General features: G+C 40.7%; 1 protein-coding gene across 2 annotated transcripts in view; it reads left to right on the forward strand.

Moving 5' to 3' along the window:
* The window catches only part of lamb2l (laminin, beta 2-like), a 39,687-nt gene continuing 25,724 nt past the window's right edge, over nt 1-13,963 (forward strand). Inside the window, exons 1-2 of one of the 2 annotated variants that reach the window (XM_086105709.1) lie at nt 1-118; nt 10,489-10,570. In XM_086105709.1, the coding sequence (XP_085961835.1) occupies nt 10,531-10,570 (40 nt within the window). In that variant the 5' untranslated portion in view covers nt 1-118; nt 10,489-10,530. Of the gene's footprint in view, nt 119-7,992; nt 8,115-10,488; nt 10,571-13,963 lie in introns of those variants that run through there. The other variant, XM_086105717.1, reaches the window with a different exon arrangement.

Raw genomic sequence — 13,963 nt, forward strand, 5'->3', positions numbered from 1 at the left:
CTCAGCCGGTCCTAGCCGTCCTACACCGCAGCAGCTCGTGCAGTGAGCTCCCGCAGGGCAAGTGTGGAAGGGAACAGAGGAGAGCCAGGACCAAGGTGCGTGGAAAAGCAAAGAGCAGGTGAGGGCTAAAATGAATGCTTCATTCAAAACCTCCGTCCATAAAATGACCCATTTTCAAGTGCCATACTGAATGTAACAGTGATGACTTTGTTATTATTTAAGGGTGATTTAGTATCTCTTGTTGTACGCCGAACAGTCCGTTAAAATGTTCCATGGAACTCTAACCGTATTATATTTTACTTGTTTTGTTTTGTTTGATTTTATGAAGTTTTAGCGTTCATTACGGTGCTGCTGCGGGCTAATTTATAACGCTTGCTTGCTGCCGGTTACATTCGAAACTTTACAGTAATATAAAATACAATTGTGGGAACAACATTAAGTCAGTTGGGCTTAAAGTTGGCACTTGTCAGGTTTAAAAATGTCACGATGCCCGATGAAAATAATACAAGAGTTATTGGTCATATTATAGGCTCACCTGACACTTTATTTGATATTTATTTTACTAGTCAATTTTTTGGGAGCCATGCGTGTTACCTGTTTTGGAACGAAATGTAGGCTACCTTATTTATTGTGGTTAGTACTTTTGTCTCACAGTTCTGAGGTCATGGGATTCCGGGCTCCAGACTTCCTTACTTGCGTGAGTTTTCTCCAGGACATCTAGCCAGGCCTTCTCCCAAAACATTCACGTTTGGTTCATAGAAGAGTCAAAATTGTTCACAGGTGTAAATGTAAATGGGAATGACTGTTGGTCTGTACTCCAAGTCTTGTGATTGACTTGTGACCAGGGGTAAAAAACTTTTTTGATTGACACTCTCAGGGAGGTATTCTTTTTAATGTTCAACAGTGTTCTTGTAATTATTGTGATTGCAGTTTGTATTTTTGTGGATGTGCGTCAGACTAAGAGCTGTCCTTTTAATTTGTAAACAAAAATGAGAAGGACAGTAAAACAGCCCTCATGTCCTACGCTTTACCTTCGTATTGACCAAATAATGGCATGTGTGAGATGAGAGTTGAAGTGGGCAAGTGAGATTTACTATGATTTATGTGAGCAGAATACCTGCTTGGTGGTTGACTCGTGGCTGCAAGGCAGTTTTTTTTTCTTTTTCTTTTTTTTTGACACACATTCCTGTCAGATTACTAGTGGCACAGATTAATGGAGAGACAGGCTCAAATTTTCTCCTTGAACAGAAAAGAATGGGAGTCAAATACACACCAGTGCATTTTTTTGTTTCAAGATGTAACTTAATAAATTCCTCTAAATTCAACACATTAACTTTCTTAGCCTTTCGACATAGCCTGATGTCACACTGATAAGAATAAAGTCACAAAGTCCATAGAATAACATTGTAATACAAAGGAGGAAAAAATATAATGTTGTAGAAATGGGGAAAAAAAGTCAAACAATCATCAGAACGAATAGACTTGTAGTTGTTATTTTACAAATCTGATGTTGAAATTCTCACACAGATGTAAACCGTCTGACACCACCAGCTGAAATAAATTCATCCAGCAAATATAAAATATGCGTTAAAAACACTTTCTTATATTGACAGATTTTATATCATCTTATAATGTTAACCTTAATGTTGATTCTTTTTCTCAGAAAGATTTTTTCCCCAATATATTTTACCTGTTTTATTTAATAAAATGATGACTTTATTCTCTGATGCAAATGACATTTTTACTCTCTCAGTTATATGACAATATTTTATCTTGATTCAGAAAATCTGATGCCTTTATTCTCGTGGTATTATCTTGTTTCCTATTTTGTTTGCATCAATGTGTACGTGTTTGTGTGTATTTGGAGGTGCATGTTCCCATGGGCTTTGGAGGGCTTAGTCTAGCTTTAATCAGCTCAAGGACCTGGCCCTGCACCCTGCTGCTGAGATCAACTCTAACCTGAAGGGTTAAGAGGATCTACGAGAAGCTCACAACTTCCAATTGTTGAGTACGAGAGAGTGATTAGTGACTTCTTTTCCTTGGTTCATTCGCACTTGAGTGTAGACCACACAGCTACGGTATATATCGAATTTCTTTTAACGTCACGTGTTAGTCAAATGTAAAAAATAAGTACCGTAAGCGAATGAAATAATGACTAAATGGCATTTGATAAAGGTGACAATGCATATATTGTAGCTGCTAGCTAGTTGGTGGTGGTCAATTGACTTGTGTATATTTGAATCTTGCTGAAGCAAATACTCGCGAGGCAACATGGCGCGCACTACTTGGCCACGGCCAGATGAGGTGCTGTTGATTTAGTCTAAATTATTTGCAGTTCAAAGAAGAACAATGTGAAGTCACAGAATTAGCTGTATTGGTGTTCCAGCATGTTTCTGCTCAATGCAACATTAGCATGAGAGCAGGAGTTCAGAACTTTTAGGGCGTGCATTCCACATCCCATTTAAGTGTTGTTGTTGTTAGGGTTGACAGTACAGTACTTTACTGTATACTTAGTATTCAATCGTCTATTTGTAGAGGTACAAATTAGGGAGAATATATTTTTTTAATGTCTTATAGCCTAAAGGTGATGTGTGTGTTTTTTGCCTTTTGGTTTTGTCCCTTTTTGTGCTCTCTACGTGTCACTTGTGAGCTTGCGTGTGCAGGCTGAGATGCTCATAATCATACTCTCTGATAGAAATCTTATTCATTCCTTTCTTTTTCATGTCGGTGTCTCCTCTTGTAGATTGTTCTCCTTTCATCCAGGCTGGAAATCATGCTTCCAGACAAATGACAAGTTAATGAGCGCAAACTAATTACAGTGTCTGCAGTATTCTCGGGCGCCCGCACGTAGATATAATACAAATAGATTTGTTTGTATTACGTCTATGAAATATCATTTCCTCTCATTTATTGATCTCCTTTTTCACACTCATTTTTAAAGGACTCTTTGTGTAATGCACTGTCAAAATACTGCAAATGTTTGAACCATATTTAGTGAAGAAAAAAAAGACAAATATTATTAGTCTAACTTGTCGTGTGAATATACATGTTAGTGTGCAAATGAAGTTACGTGAATATTACTAACGCGGAACCGTTTGTGCGTGTCTGTGTTTGGGAAAAGCCGTCGAAAGTGAACAATCTGTTCCATGACTTGGTGGCTGTGTTCTCCTTTCCTTCAGCTTACATCAGTGATGATCCACTGATCAACGTTGAAGATTAGGATGAGATTGTTGGAGGCAAGTGTTCCTTTGTTCATATTGTGATGAAACTCAATTCTCTTGAGCAGCTTTAAAAACTCAAATCTACAGGAAAAACATAAATACTTCCGTTTCTGGAATCCATTAACGCAAGGACATAGAATAAACGCAATACTGTACAACCAAAAGGCATTTCAAAGACAGTCATGGAGCCATGTAATCTGATTAGAATGAATCTGAATCAGAATCAGAATCAGAATCATCTTTATTGGCCAAGTATGTAGAACACACAAGGAATTTGTCTCCGGTATAACACGCTGCATTAGTATCATCGTAAACAACAAATCATTGAACCATTTTAGAGTGACCAGTAGCAGTATTTGTAGTACAAGAAGAGTGACTACGTCAGTGACTGTTTAAGGAGTTAATGGCTAGAGGGAAGAAGCTGTTTAAGTGTCTACTGGATCTGTAGCGTCTGCCTGAGGGGAGTAGCTGGAAAAGGTGGTGGGCAGGGTGCGGGGGATCCAGGAGGATTTTCCGTGCCCTTGTCTTGATTCTTGCAGTGTGCAAGTCCTCAAGAGTGGGGAGGGCAGTGCCAACGATTTTTTCCGCCGTCCTAACTGTCCGTTGAAGTCGGATTTTGTCCTTTTTTGTGGCGGCCCCAAACCAAACCGTGATGGAATGAATGAATTGCCAAACCGAATGGAAATGCTCCATATAAACTCCCCAATAAGAATTCAAAAAGGTCGAATCAGAATGGATTTTTATTGGGACTCACAGTGGACTTCACGTGAAGAGTTTTTTTTTTCCATTCTGATTGAAATTATTCCTAATAAAGATCTCTGGTCACCTGTTCACATGTCATGTGATCTGGTGTTTACATGTTAATCAGATTAGCCGTTTGACACGGATCAATGTAAGCATCACCTGCTTTGTCAAGATGGAGTTCATTCATCTAAATGTTTTAAAAATAGTTGAACAAGCAATGTTTTACTGGCTTTGAATTTCAAAATGAGATCTCCGTGATTTTGTTGTTGATGTGTAAGGTGAGGGCGGCCCGGTAGTCGAGTGGTTAGCACGTCGACTTCACATTGCAGAGGTACCGGGTTCAACTCCAGCTCCGGCCTTCCTGTGTGGAGTTTGCATGTTGTCCTCGTGCCTGCGTAGGTTTTCTTCGGGTACTCCGGTTTCCTCCCACATTCCAAAAACATGCATGGCAGGCTGATTGAACACTCCAAATTGTCCCTCGGTGTGAGTGTGGCCGTGAATGGTTGTTCGTTTCTGTGTGTCCTGCGATTGGCTGGCAACCAGTTCAGGGTGTCCCCTGCCTACTGCCCGATCACAGATGGGATAGGCTCCAGCACCCCCCGCGACCCTAGTGAGGATAAAGCGGTTCGGAAAATGAATGAATTAATGTGTAAGGTGACCACAGTACATTTATATGGGTTCACACAGTCACAACAGCCCTCCAAGGGAAGCCATAACTATGACCAGGCACTAAATAACTAACTAACTCGCAATTAGATTCACTTTGCAAGTGACACTTGGCAGAGGTATCAAGATGGCAACTGTAGAAAAAGTTACAGACTATTTATTTCCCCTGCATGTTGCGACATACTCGTCCATCCTTTGCGTTTCGCTCAGATCTGTGGTGCTGTATTCAGAGTCTCACAGTGGTGTCACTTTACTGTTCTTATGCTCTTTGTCTCGGTCATTTACTCAGCGATAGATATGACTTGACACACCTTGCAGCGGGTTACTTTTTAACTCGGACACTTGGAGGCACGTGAATTGTTCTTTGCTGCATCGTGTCGGCAGAACTAAGATGAAATAGATGGCTGTAAGGAATCAGGTCGCGGTGCATTTTTGTTTTTGTTCCTGAAGTTTTAAAGCCTTGTGTTATTTCGGAGCGCCACACACAGAGACTTAGTTGACATTGCTTCATAAGTAACGCAGACTTCCTCTATGAGGTCATCACAATGATCTGGTGCCATTTCTAGCCATGCCCCTTTTTACAGCACCTTTACCATTCAGGATTCTTTGACAACATCTTTACCCTTACATTGCTGCCAGCTGCGGTTGCTTAGCCCTTGATTTTAGTTGATGTGTACACAAGTTCATACAGGCACAAGCGCACAGAGGAAGGCTTATCATGTTTTTATTATACGGGAGCCTGGGATTGTTTGGGCTGGAGTTCCGAGATTCCTTGGCTTTGTCTCGCCTCCGCACAAACTTTGCAGAGGCGCCGTGAACTTTCTGCTGGCTCTCCTTATCTCCTCTTGATGCAACCGTTGGCAGGCTCAGTTTTTAGGTTAGTCAGGTGAAGTTGTTACTTTGTGATGCTGATGGAATTGCGAGCAGGAATTAGTTTGCTTCTTAAATGATTGCTCGCTGGGGTTAAGAAAAGGTCTTGTGAATTTAGCAACACTGACTCTATTGTAAAACTAGCTACTCTCTGTTCGCAGTCATCTTGTTGGTTCAAGCAGCGCGCATCTGCGGGGACACGCTTTGAAATACAAAAGTCGGCCAAAAAGTTCATTCAAAACATCGTCTTTGACAAATAAAGCCAAATGAATTGCTAAAAGCGAATAATCGGCTAACGTTAGATGTAGACGAGTACCTTGTGTTGAAATGCATTTTGTGTCCATCTCGTAAAGAACGCAATTTTCTCGAAACCATAAATTGACCGAGTGCATCCATGGTCCTTGCTCATGTTTTTATTTTGTGTTTGTATGTTTGAAGGTGTGTCCCGGACAAAAAAAATGACTGAAAGTTGTTTGGCCACTTTTACTTCTTATTATACCGTTACCGTTATTACCGTTATTTTTCCTCAGCTTCACGCAAGGGGCGGCTTAGCTGAAACTCGCTGATTAATGAAAAGCAATTTCAAATTTTTCTTGTCTTACAACACATTTCAAAATATTGCCCAAGCGAAGATCTGTAACTCGAATGATCCTAAACCTGACCGGATGGCGGCGCGCACTGACTGAATACAGTCATAATAATCCAACGTCATCCAATGTACTCCGATAATTGTCAAGTTTTGAATTTGTGAGCATTCCACAGAAGTTAGGGAATCTGTTATGAACTTGTTCCAATTTCTGCTCTCTGTGCCTCACCATCTCCTCCTTTGACAGAGGCCGAAGGTCACATCAGCAGAGCGCAGTGAATGTAAAAGCTGCTTTGTTCTCTCGTGCACTTGTTGTTTTGTTGGCTGGCCCCAATCACACACATGCATGCACACACCCCCACCCCGCCCTCCCCACACCCACACACACAGACTCCGGTACACTTCCTCTTTTGCTCGTCTCTTTGTGTTGTCTCTTCTATTCCCCCAGTCAAAGTATTTTGGCCTTCAAAGTTCCTGGATATGGTCCAAGGTGTGTTAGCACCAGCTCGTCTTGACATTGTAATTATGACCATGCTGCGCGTGTATGCCAAGGCCATGACCACACACTGCAGGTGCATTTTTTCAAAACAAAATGTTTTCCCTCCATCATATATTTTCAGATGGGGAAACTCGTCTTTTTTTTCCCCTCTTCTTTCATTTGTATGATGTCATATATGCTGTCATGCATACATGATGTCATGTATGCATCATTCTGCACAATTTACCACCACTCTACTGGACTGTACTTGGTTAACTGTATCTTCAATTATGATATTTAAGGGCAACTCCACTTAAGGATCTGTCCCAAGGTCCTTATAGTTAATGACCCCCCCGGAAGGAAACTCAAAAAGCAATTTCAAAACATCGAAATAACAAAATACAGAATTTATGCTGTGCGTGTATAAAATTACCGGTAACGACAATTGTAGCGAAAATGCCTTTTGTTTTCATAATTGTCATACATGAGCATTTGGGGTTCATTTTAAATATATTTATTCTGGTATCATTACTACTTGGCTGTACGGAAGGAGGAAGGTCCAACTGTCATTTGGGGATTGTAGCTTGCTTTCTTACATAATCTTTTTTTTTTTTTTAATCTTTCACTCGACGAATACTCCATGTATTAAAAAAAAACTAATAAAAGCGCCACTAAATTGAAGCATAAAAAATTTATCAATACGAATAAAATCCAACAAACTTGCTCTGAAAACTAAATAAAACTAATTGCATTTAAACAGCAAAAGGCAACATGAAATTAAAACTATTATAAAAAAATCCCAAACTTTTATAACGCTAATCTGTCCATCTACTGAACATGTCTTTCTTACTTCTGTTGATCAATATTGTTAATGTGCCTCTTTCCGAAAATTACTTCACTTCAGATTTGCAAGTCATTCAAATGTCAATCCACCTGTTGTCTTGCGTTGTCATATACTTGACAGGTAAAAACATTTTTATCAGGGGAAATATAACTGTACACTTGAAATAAATTCCACAGTACATATATGGACATTGTCTAAATCGCCCCTTTGTCCGTTCCACTCCTCGCTAGTCATTCTCACTGTCGCTCTCGCTCTCTCTCTGGCCTCTCTGGCCTGCTCTCTACCTCCTTTGCCTCTTCACTCTCCCTGCGAGTCCAGAAGAAAGGGGTGGTGCATTCCAACAGCCTGGAGACCGTTCCCCTCTTTCAACCAGTGGCCCGCGGAGTGACAGTGTAATTAGAATAATAATGGCTGTCCATTCACCCCAGTGCCCCAGTGATGAGGCAGCGGGCCGGAGAAAACCAGGGAGGGCGAGCCGGAGGGCGGAGACAAACGAACACTCGGAGAGCTCCGATTGGCCCTTGGCTTTCCCTCTGTTTTTACACCGGCGCCGGCGCCGGTAGCACCCTCAAGTTTGTTTTACACTTTCTGCTGCATCACATGTGCATGCACGCGTAAACGCACACAGCAGGGGCTGTACATGGCAGAGACTGGCTTTCAAAGACATTTTTGAGTGAATGCTTCTAAATTGTGAGGAGACCAAACGTGAGTATGAATGACTTGGGAGCTCTCATCATGACTTTTTTATTTGTTTCAGCGCTTATTTTTGAATGCTCTCGTGCTATGACTGGGGGTTGACGGTGAAGCATCACTGCTGTAGCTCCACTCGGGCTAAACTGTAACTCTAACTGTTGGTTAAATTGTAACAAGAGTGCAGTAGTGCCGATGGCATTTGTGTAACTTCATTGAGAGTGACCTGATTTTTCATGGGCGCTGAGAGACCAGCCTTCACATCCGTGCTATTGGTCCTCAAAAATATCCATTATGGTGCAAGACGTGTTACAGTTTTGATTAATTAGTGGAAAACAAGATGCGTTTGTTTGCGAGTGAAGCTGGGTACTTCCTGGTTCAGGACACCGGCGATGCAATTATGATTCTTGGAGTTGCACGGTTTTGTCTCAAACAGTGAAAATAAGCTGTGGTAGTTGAATCTTTATCAGGATGCTCACCAAAATCAGGTGACAAAATCAGGACTTCAAGTATCTGGCAAACTAATCATTTTGGCATGAGATAATATAACAAGTGAACACTAGTGTTGGTCTATATTGTGTTGTCAGAGCTCGAACACATCACTACTCAATTACTGAACTTTTTGCAAGCCAAATCAGTGGACAGAGAATGAGTAACCTCTGGCAACCTCTGTCCGATCCAGATCGAATGTCATTGCTATACCGCTCACTGCCACTAGGGAGCATAGTTACGTGGTGCTCAGGGACTTGGGATGTGCTCGAATTGTAAATATGAACAGTCCAAGTCATTACAGACTAGAAAATGTTCAAATAATTGAGACAGTGGACTCATATATATAGTCATTCATCTCAATACAAAGTGGCCTTCCATTTGAGTAAACTCCCTTTCATGTCATTTATTCTTTCCTGTGGCATTCCTGTCACCACAATTATTTGGCTTAGAGGTCACGTTGGTGTGTGGCGTGAAACATGCTTGTTCTCGCCTGTCAATTTGTGTTTCCACACATGCGCACTCATATTCTGTCCCATTCAGCGCGGACGCCCCTGTGTTTGCAGAGCCTATGCACACAAGAGGCCCTTTGCTCATAACTCAGCCAAGATGCACTACACTTCAATGCAGGGCATGACAACAAAAAAAAAAAAAGAAAAGCTGCCATTTTTATGTTTTATCACAATCCGTGGGTTAAAAAAGAAATTTGACCCAAAACATAACACTTGTTGATGATCTTTCGCTACATTCATGCATGTTCCGAAACCAGAGAGAGAATGGAGCCATCCCCACAATGATATCTTGCGCCAGATGGCCAAAGTGAACACAATTTGAGCACTCCAGCAATTTCACAACAAACTAATCTTCAGCATTTTTGTGAACGACCTTGAAAGCTATCTAACCTAAGACAGCAATAATAAGGTTGCAGTTCCATTGCTTGTCCTCATCCCAGATGAAATTGGAGCATTGCACCTGGAATGACAGTAACATAACAACATTCACGTGGGTTGGCTGTACTGTACCTAATTGGATCAGCCCAAATAGTAGCGAGTAGTGAAATAATACTAAGACTACTACGCAAAGTATTAAAACACAATTTTTGTTGTTATGAAATAGCCGTAGCACAGGCTGTAGGAACTTTACTTCGTGAGTTCAAGACGACTTGCAGGTCAAAGTTCCTCCGTTAAATCTGAAAGAATTCAAAGTAAACACGATGAAGCTGCATGTAGCTGTTACACTGCACGCAAATGGAATAAGCTGCCATCAGAAGCAAAGTCAGCCAAGAGTTTAAATGCTGTAAAAAAAAAAAAAATAATAATTCCGTACCTTCAATTAAGATCCTCTCAACAATTTCTAATTATTTTTCTTTGAATTATTTTAGAAACCTACTTTTATTTCTGCACTGTACCTTGAAATTGATTTAAAGTTTTCTGTGATTATGTTTAAATGTTGCGCTAATCTTTCTGCGCTAATGGTACTTTTGTTTTCTCTGCCTTGCATCCGAATGTCGTTAACTGTTGGGTTAACTCTTGCTCGTAGGTGTTGTGCCTCTGCTTGTGTGAAGCACATTGAGTTGCCTTTTGTGCGAAATGTGCTCTATTAAGAAAACAACCTTGCATTGCCTTACAAAAAAATATTCTGGTGCAGATCCTGAAAACAGTTTTGCGTTTTTTCATTTTCTTAATTATTGCTGTGCAGGCCATTATTTAGTCTATTTCAGTAAATAATTAATGAATCATCACCAAGTAGGTATCTTGGCAGCAGTGAAAGTACAACTTCTACGATTCCTATAAATCAATAACATTTCCAAGGTGATCCTGTGCTGCATCCAAAACCTGAGATTGCATTGATATTGTTACCATAAGGTAAAATCTATTTGTTTCTGTCTGTTTGTTGTCAGATCCAGATCGTTTATCTGCTCTTTGCATGTCCACTGGTGCCGATGACCACCATGGCTTTGTATCTGATACTCTTCGTGCTGGGTGAGTAGAATTCACGCTTCTTCTGTCAGATTGTTTTCTTTATTAACTCTTTCAGGTACAGCGGCCACGACAGTGGACCGCCTACCATGTTATCAGGTTACAGATGATCATTATTGGTGCACGAAAGGGTTAAGATTAGAAATGCGTGGTATACAATGTGTCCCTCATTATTTATCGTAACCTTATCCCAGTCGCGTGAATTTCGCTCAACTATGTTTATACGTTGTGATATAACTGTCAGCTGTCCTTTGAAGGACATTTATATGTGGAGGAAAAATCTTACGACTTCATCAGAATTAAAATAAGACGATAAGTTTTGGATGATGTTGAGTTCTAAAATAGTGGCGGACAAAATCTAAATAGGGGTGAAATAAAACTGTGTTTTGCACACAAAAATGATCTGCAGACAACTCAAGTATAAATCCACTGTTTTCGTCAGTCGAGACAATTAACCATGGACAGCAGATTTGCGATGTGAGTTTGGCGACTGCGAGAGGTTGTAATGTAGTTTTTAAAAAAAATTCATTGTTGATTATAAACAATTTATGCATCAGTGAGGTACACTGTTTGTGTCTGGTATTGCTTTTTACCTTTTCTGTGCATGTAAGAAGTAAGGGACCCTTGATACTACTGGATGTATTCCCTGTGTGCCAATGTGCAAATGGCTTCAAACTTACCAGTACTGTCGTATCTCATGAATCATTTACAGTATACGAATCAATAAAAATGTTCAATATCAGAATTGATGGCTCGCCGCACGACTCCTGTAAACTATTGAACGAATTGCTGGCTGACTTCACGAGTGTTTACATTCCTGCAAACTTACCTGCAAAGAAAGTGTTGCAAAGAGGTTCTTAAAGGTGTGTTGGCATCCATTGACGGGCCACACTCACAGCTGGAATGTTTCCGTTAATGAATAACATTTTCCATCCTGTCTCTACATTCCTGCCGTATGCCGGTGGGAAATTGGATGCTTCGGGGTGCGTTTATCTGTCATTCTTCTTCTTCTTGGTGTATATGTGCGTGCGCGTGGTATCGCCTCATCCTACTCTCTAATAACACACTTTTAAACCAGCTGTCAATGATCTTATTGTTCTGACAGGCATGCCTTGGTCCTTTTCTTGAGTTCTTTGGCACTCTCACTAGCCATGTTTGTAGTTTTATACGTGAGTGTCAAGTTCCAGAATTGGTGGCACAAAAGATAAACTTTAAATTCAAACAACAATTCTTCCTGGAGTCTAACACACTTTTCCAGTCTTCTATGGCACACCTTAATGCACTCCTGGAAAGATTCTTCCAGGATCCTCGACAGCTCCCGCAGCATGACCCATTTGAGCGTGGAAAAGAAGGGTGGGGGAGGGGGGAAAAGATCACCCAGCGCCAGCTTGGTTGAGTAGAGCGGTTGCTCCAGCACAGCGATGTTCTTCTCAGCCAGGAACTGTCGGATGCTGAAGGCATTATGAGTTTGTGCTGTCATGATGAAGCAGCCAGAAGTTGTCCTGCCACAAGACTCGCATCTTCTTGTGAACCGAATGAAGCAAATGCCATAGAATCTCTTTGTAGATGTGCTGGTTGATCGTCTGGCCTTGTGGCAAAAACTCACAGTGGATGCTTTTGCTCACATGGATTAATGTGATCAGCATGACCTTGACTTTGGATTTCGACTGTTTTGCTTTCTGAGGCCTTGGCAACATCATACTCAAATGAATCGGTTTTCTTTTAGAGACATTGGAGGTAGTTTACAAAAGCACAATCCGTGTTGCCATCTTAACAAACGAAATCACAGAGTCAATTGCGCTTAACATTCCCACAACCATGGTGTCAAATTATTCAATGCACACGTGGCGATCTATCAACATGTTGGAAACTTTTGACCCGAGGTATGTGCTTCCCAAAATCATATTTTTAACTTGTAGAACTGTACATGAGGAAATACTGCCAGGGAGCAGGAGACCAGTGTGGCATTACAGACATATGCATCAACTGAGCCATGCAGAAGGAAAGCTAATTTTATTATGTTAAATTGTTAAACGTTTAAAATTATGAGGGATTGTGTATACATAAATGATTTGACCAACGGGAAGTCTTATTCTGACATTATCTGAGAAAAAAAATCAGTTTTCTTGCTGTGGAAGCTGATGCAAGTTAATTCGGAGTAAAAAAATGTTTCAAAGCTCCTTTGGTATAAGCGGAAATAAAGCACACCCCAGAATGGGAAATTACATAAAAATCAAAACTCAATCTGAACAATGTCATTGTCATTTCATAGGTTTTATTTTTAAGCACGGTGGAAAAATATTAAAATCCGAAACCTGTTTTTTGTTGAAACCCAGGGGATTTATTTGAAGGTCATATCGCACATACCGAGTATGTACTGTACATCTTGCCGTTTCTCTGAAAAACATGTTTTGAACGATAGCTTTAATATATTCATTGATTCATTCATTTTCCGATCCGCCTTGTATGCTGCCGATGTATTTATTTGTTTATTTATTTTTTGTCAAGTGGAAGTTCAACAATACGCTTTGATCCGTCCCCATCTTTGCTAGCTAGCCTCAACTTGTTGCAGGTCTGTTGTTTTTCTGTCGATCAACATGTTGAAAAGACCCCATACATCACTGTCAACCTCACTCAGCTGTCTTCTCGTTTGCTGTTTACACAGTAATTCTGCAACCCGGGCACCTCACCATTTAGTTCTGCCATGAGTTACCAAAATGTACGGTGCTGCGCCCTCATGCTGATGAGACCTGGGATTCAGTGGTGCAGAGAGAGTATTCACATGGATCAAAGTAAAGGGGGGAAGAAGAGCTGTTTCACACTAACGTCCATTAAAACAATTACAATCTAGAACGTCAGCCTGTGGCCAACATTAAAGACATTGTCCACGCTCTTTCAACTCAGTTAAACAGTATTTCAAAATGTAATGTCCTGGCTCGAGATCGTACCAAAACCAAGAATGCATTTTCACTGCCAGGCCTGGAAGACCCGAAACCCATTGTTCAACTTGTCTATTTGTTCCCTTTCTTTGACTGTCTCATCAACCCCCGAACATGAAAAGCTATTAACTCATTCAGTACCAGACAATTCTAGACCAAGTCTGAAAAGACGTTTAAAAACGTCTTTAGGAGTGAATGAGTTAAGAGAATGTATGCATGGATTGAGACAGTATATACACCCAACTGAACCAAATCTCAAGTTTCGTCTGGGAAGCGACTCCAAGCTGGTCGACCAGGTGGTCGGCGCGCTATCTGCCTTCATACAACACATTTAACGAAATTGTTAAAGGTCACATAAAATCTCTACCACTGCTAACACAGTGCTGCCATTTTGTTATTATTCAATGGACCAGTTAGAAAAAGCTCATAATTCCATCTAAATTTAACAATGAATTGA

The sequence above is a fragment of the Hippocampus guttulatus genome, chromosome 1 (assembly GCF_054856545.1).
Source record: "Hippocampus guttulatus isolate MCC_2025c chromosome 1, RoL_Hgut_1.0, whole genome shotgun sequence".
Taxonomy (NCBI): Eukaryota; Metazoa; Chordata; class Actinopteri; order Syngnathiformes; family Syngnathidae; genus Hippocampus; species Hippocampus guttulatus.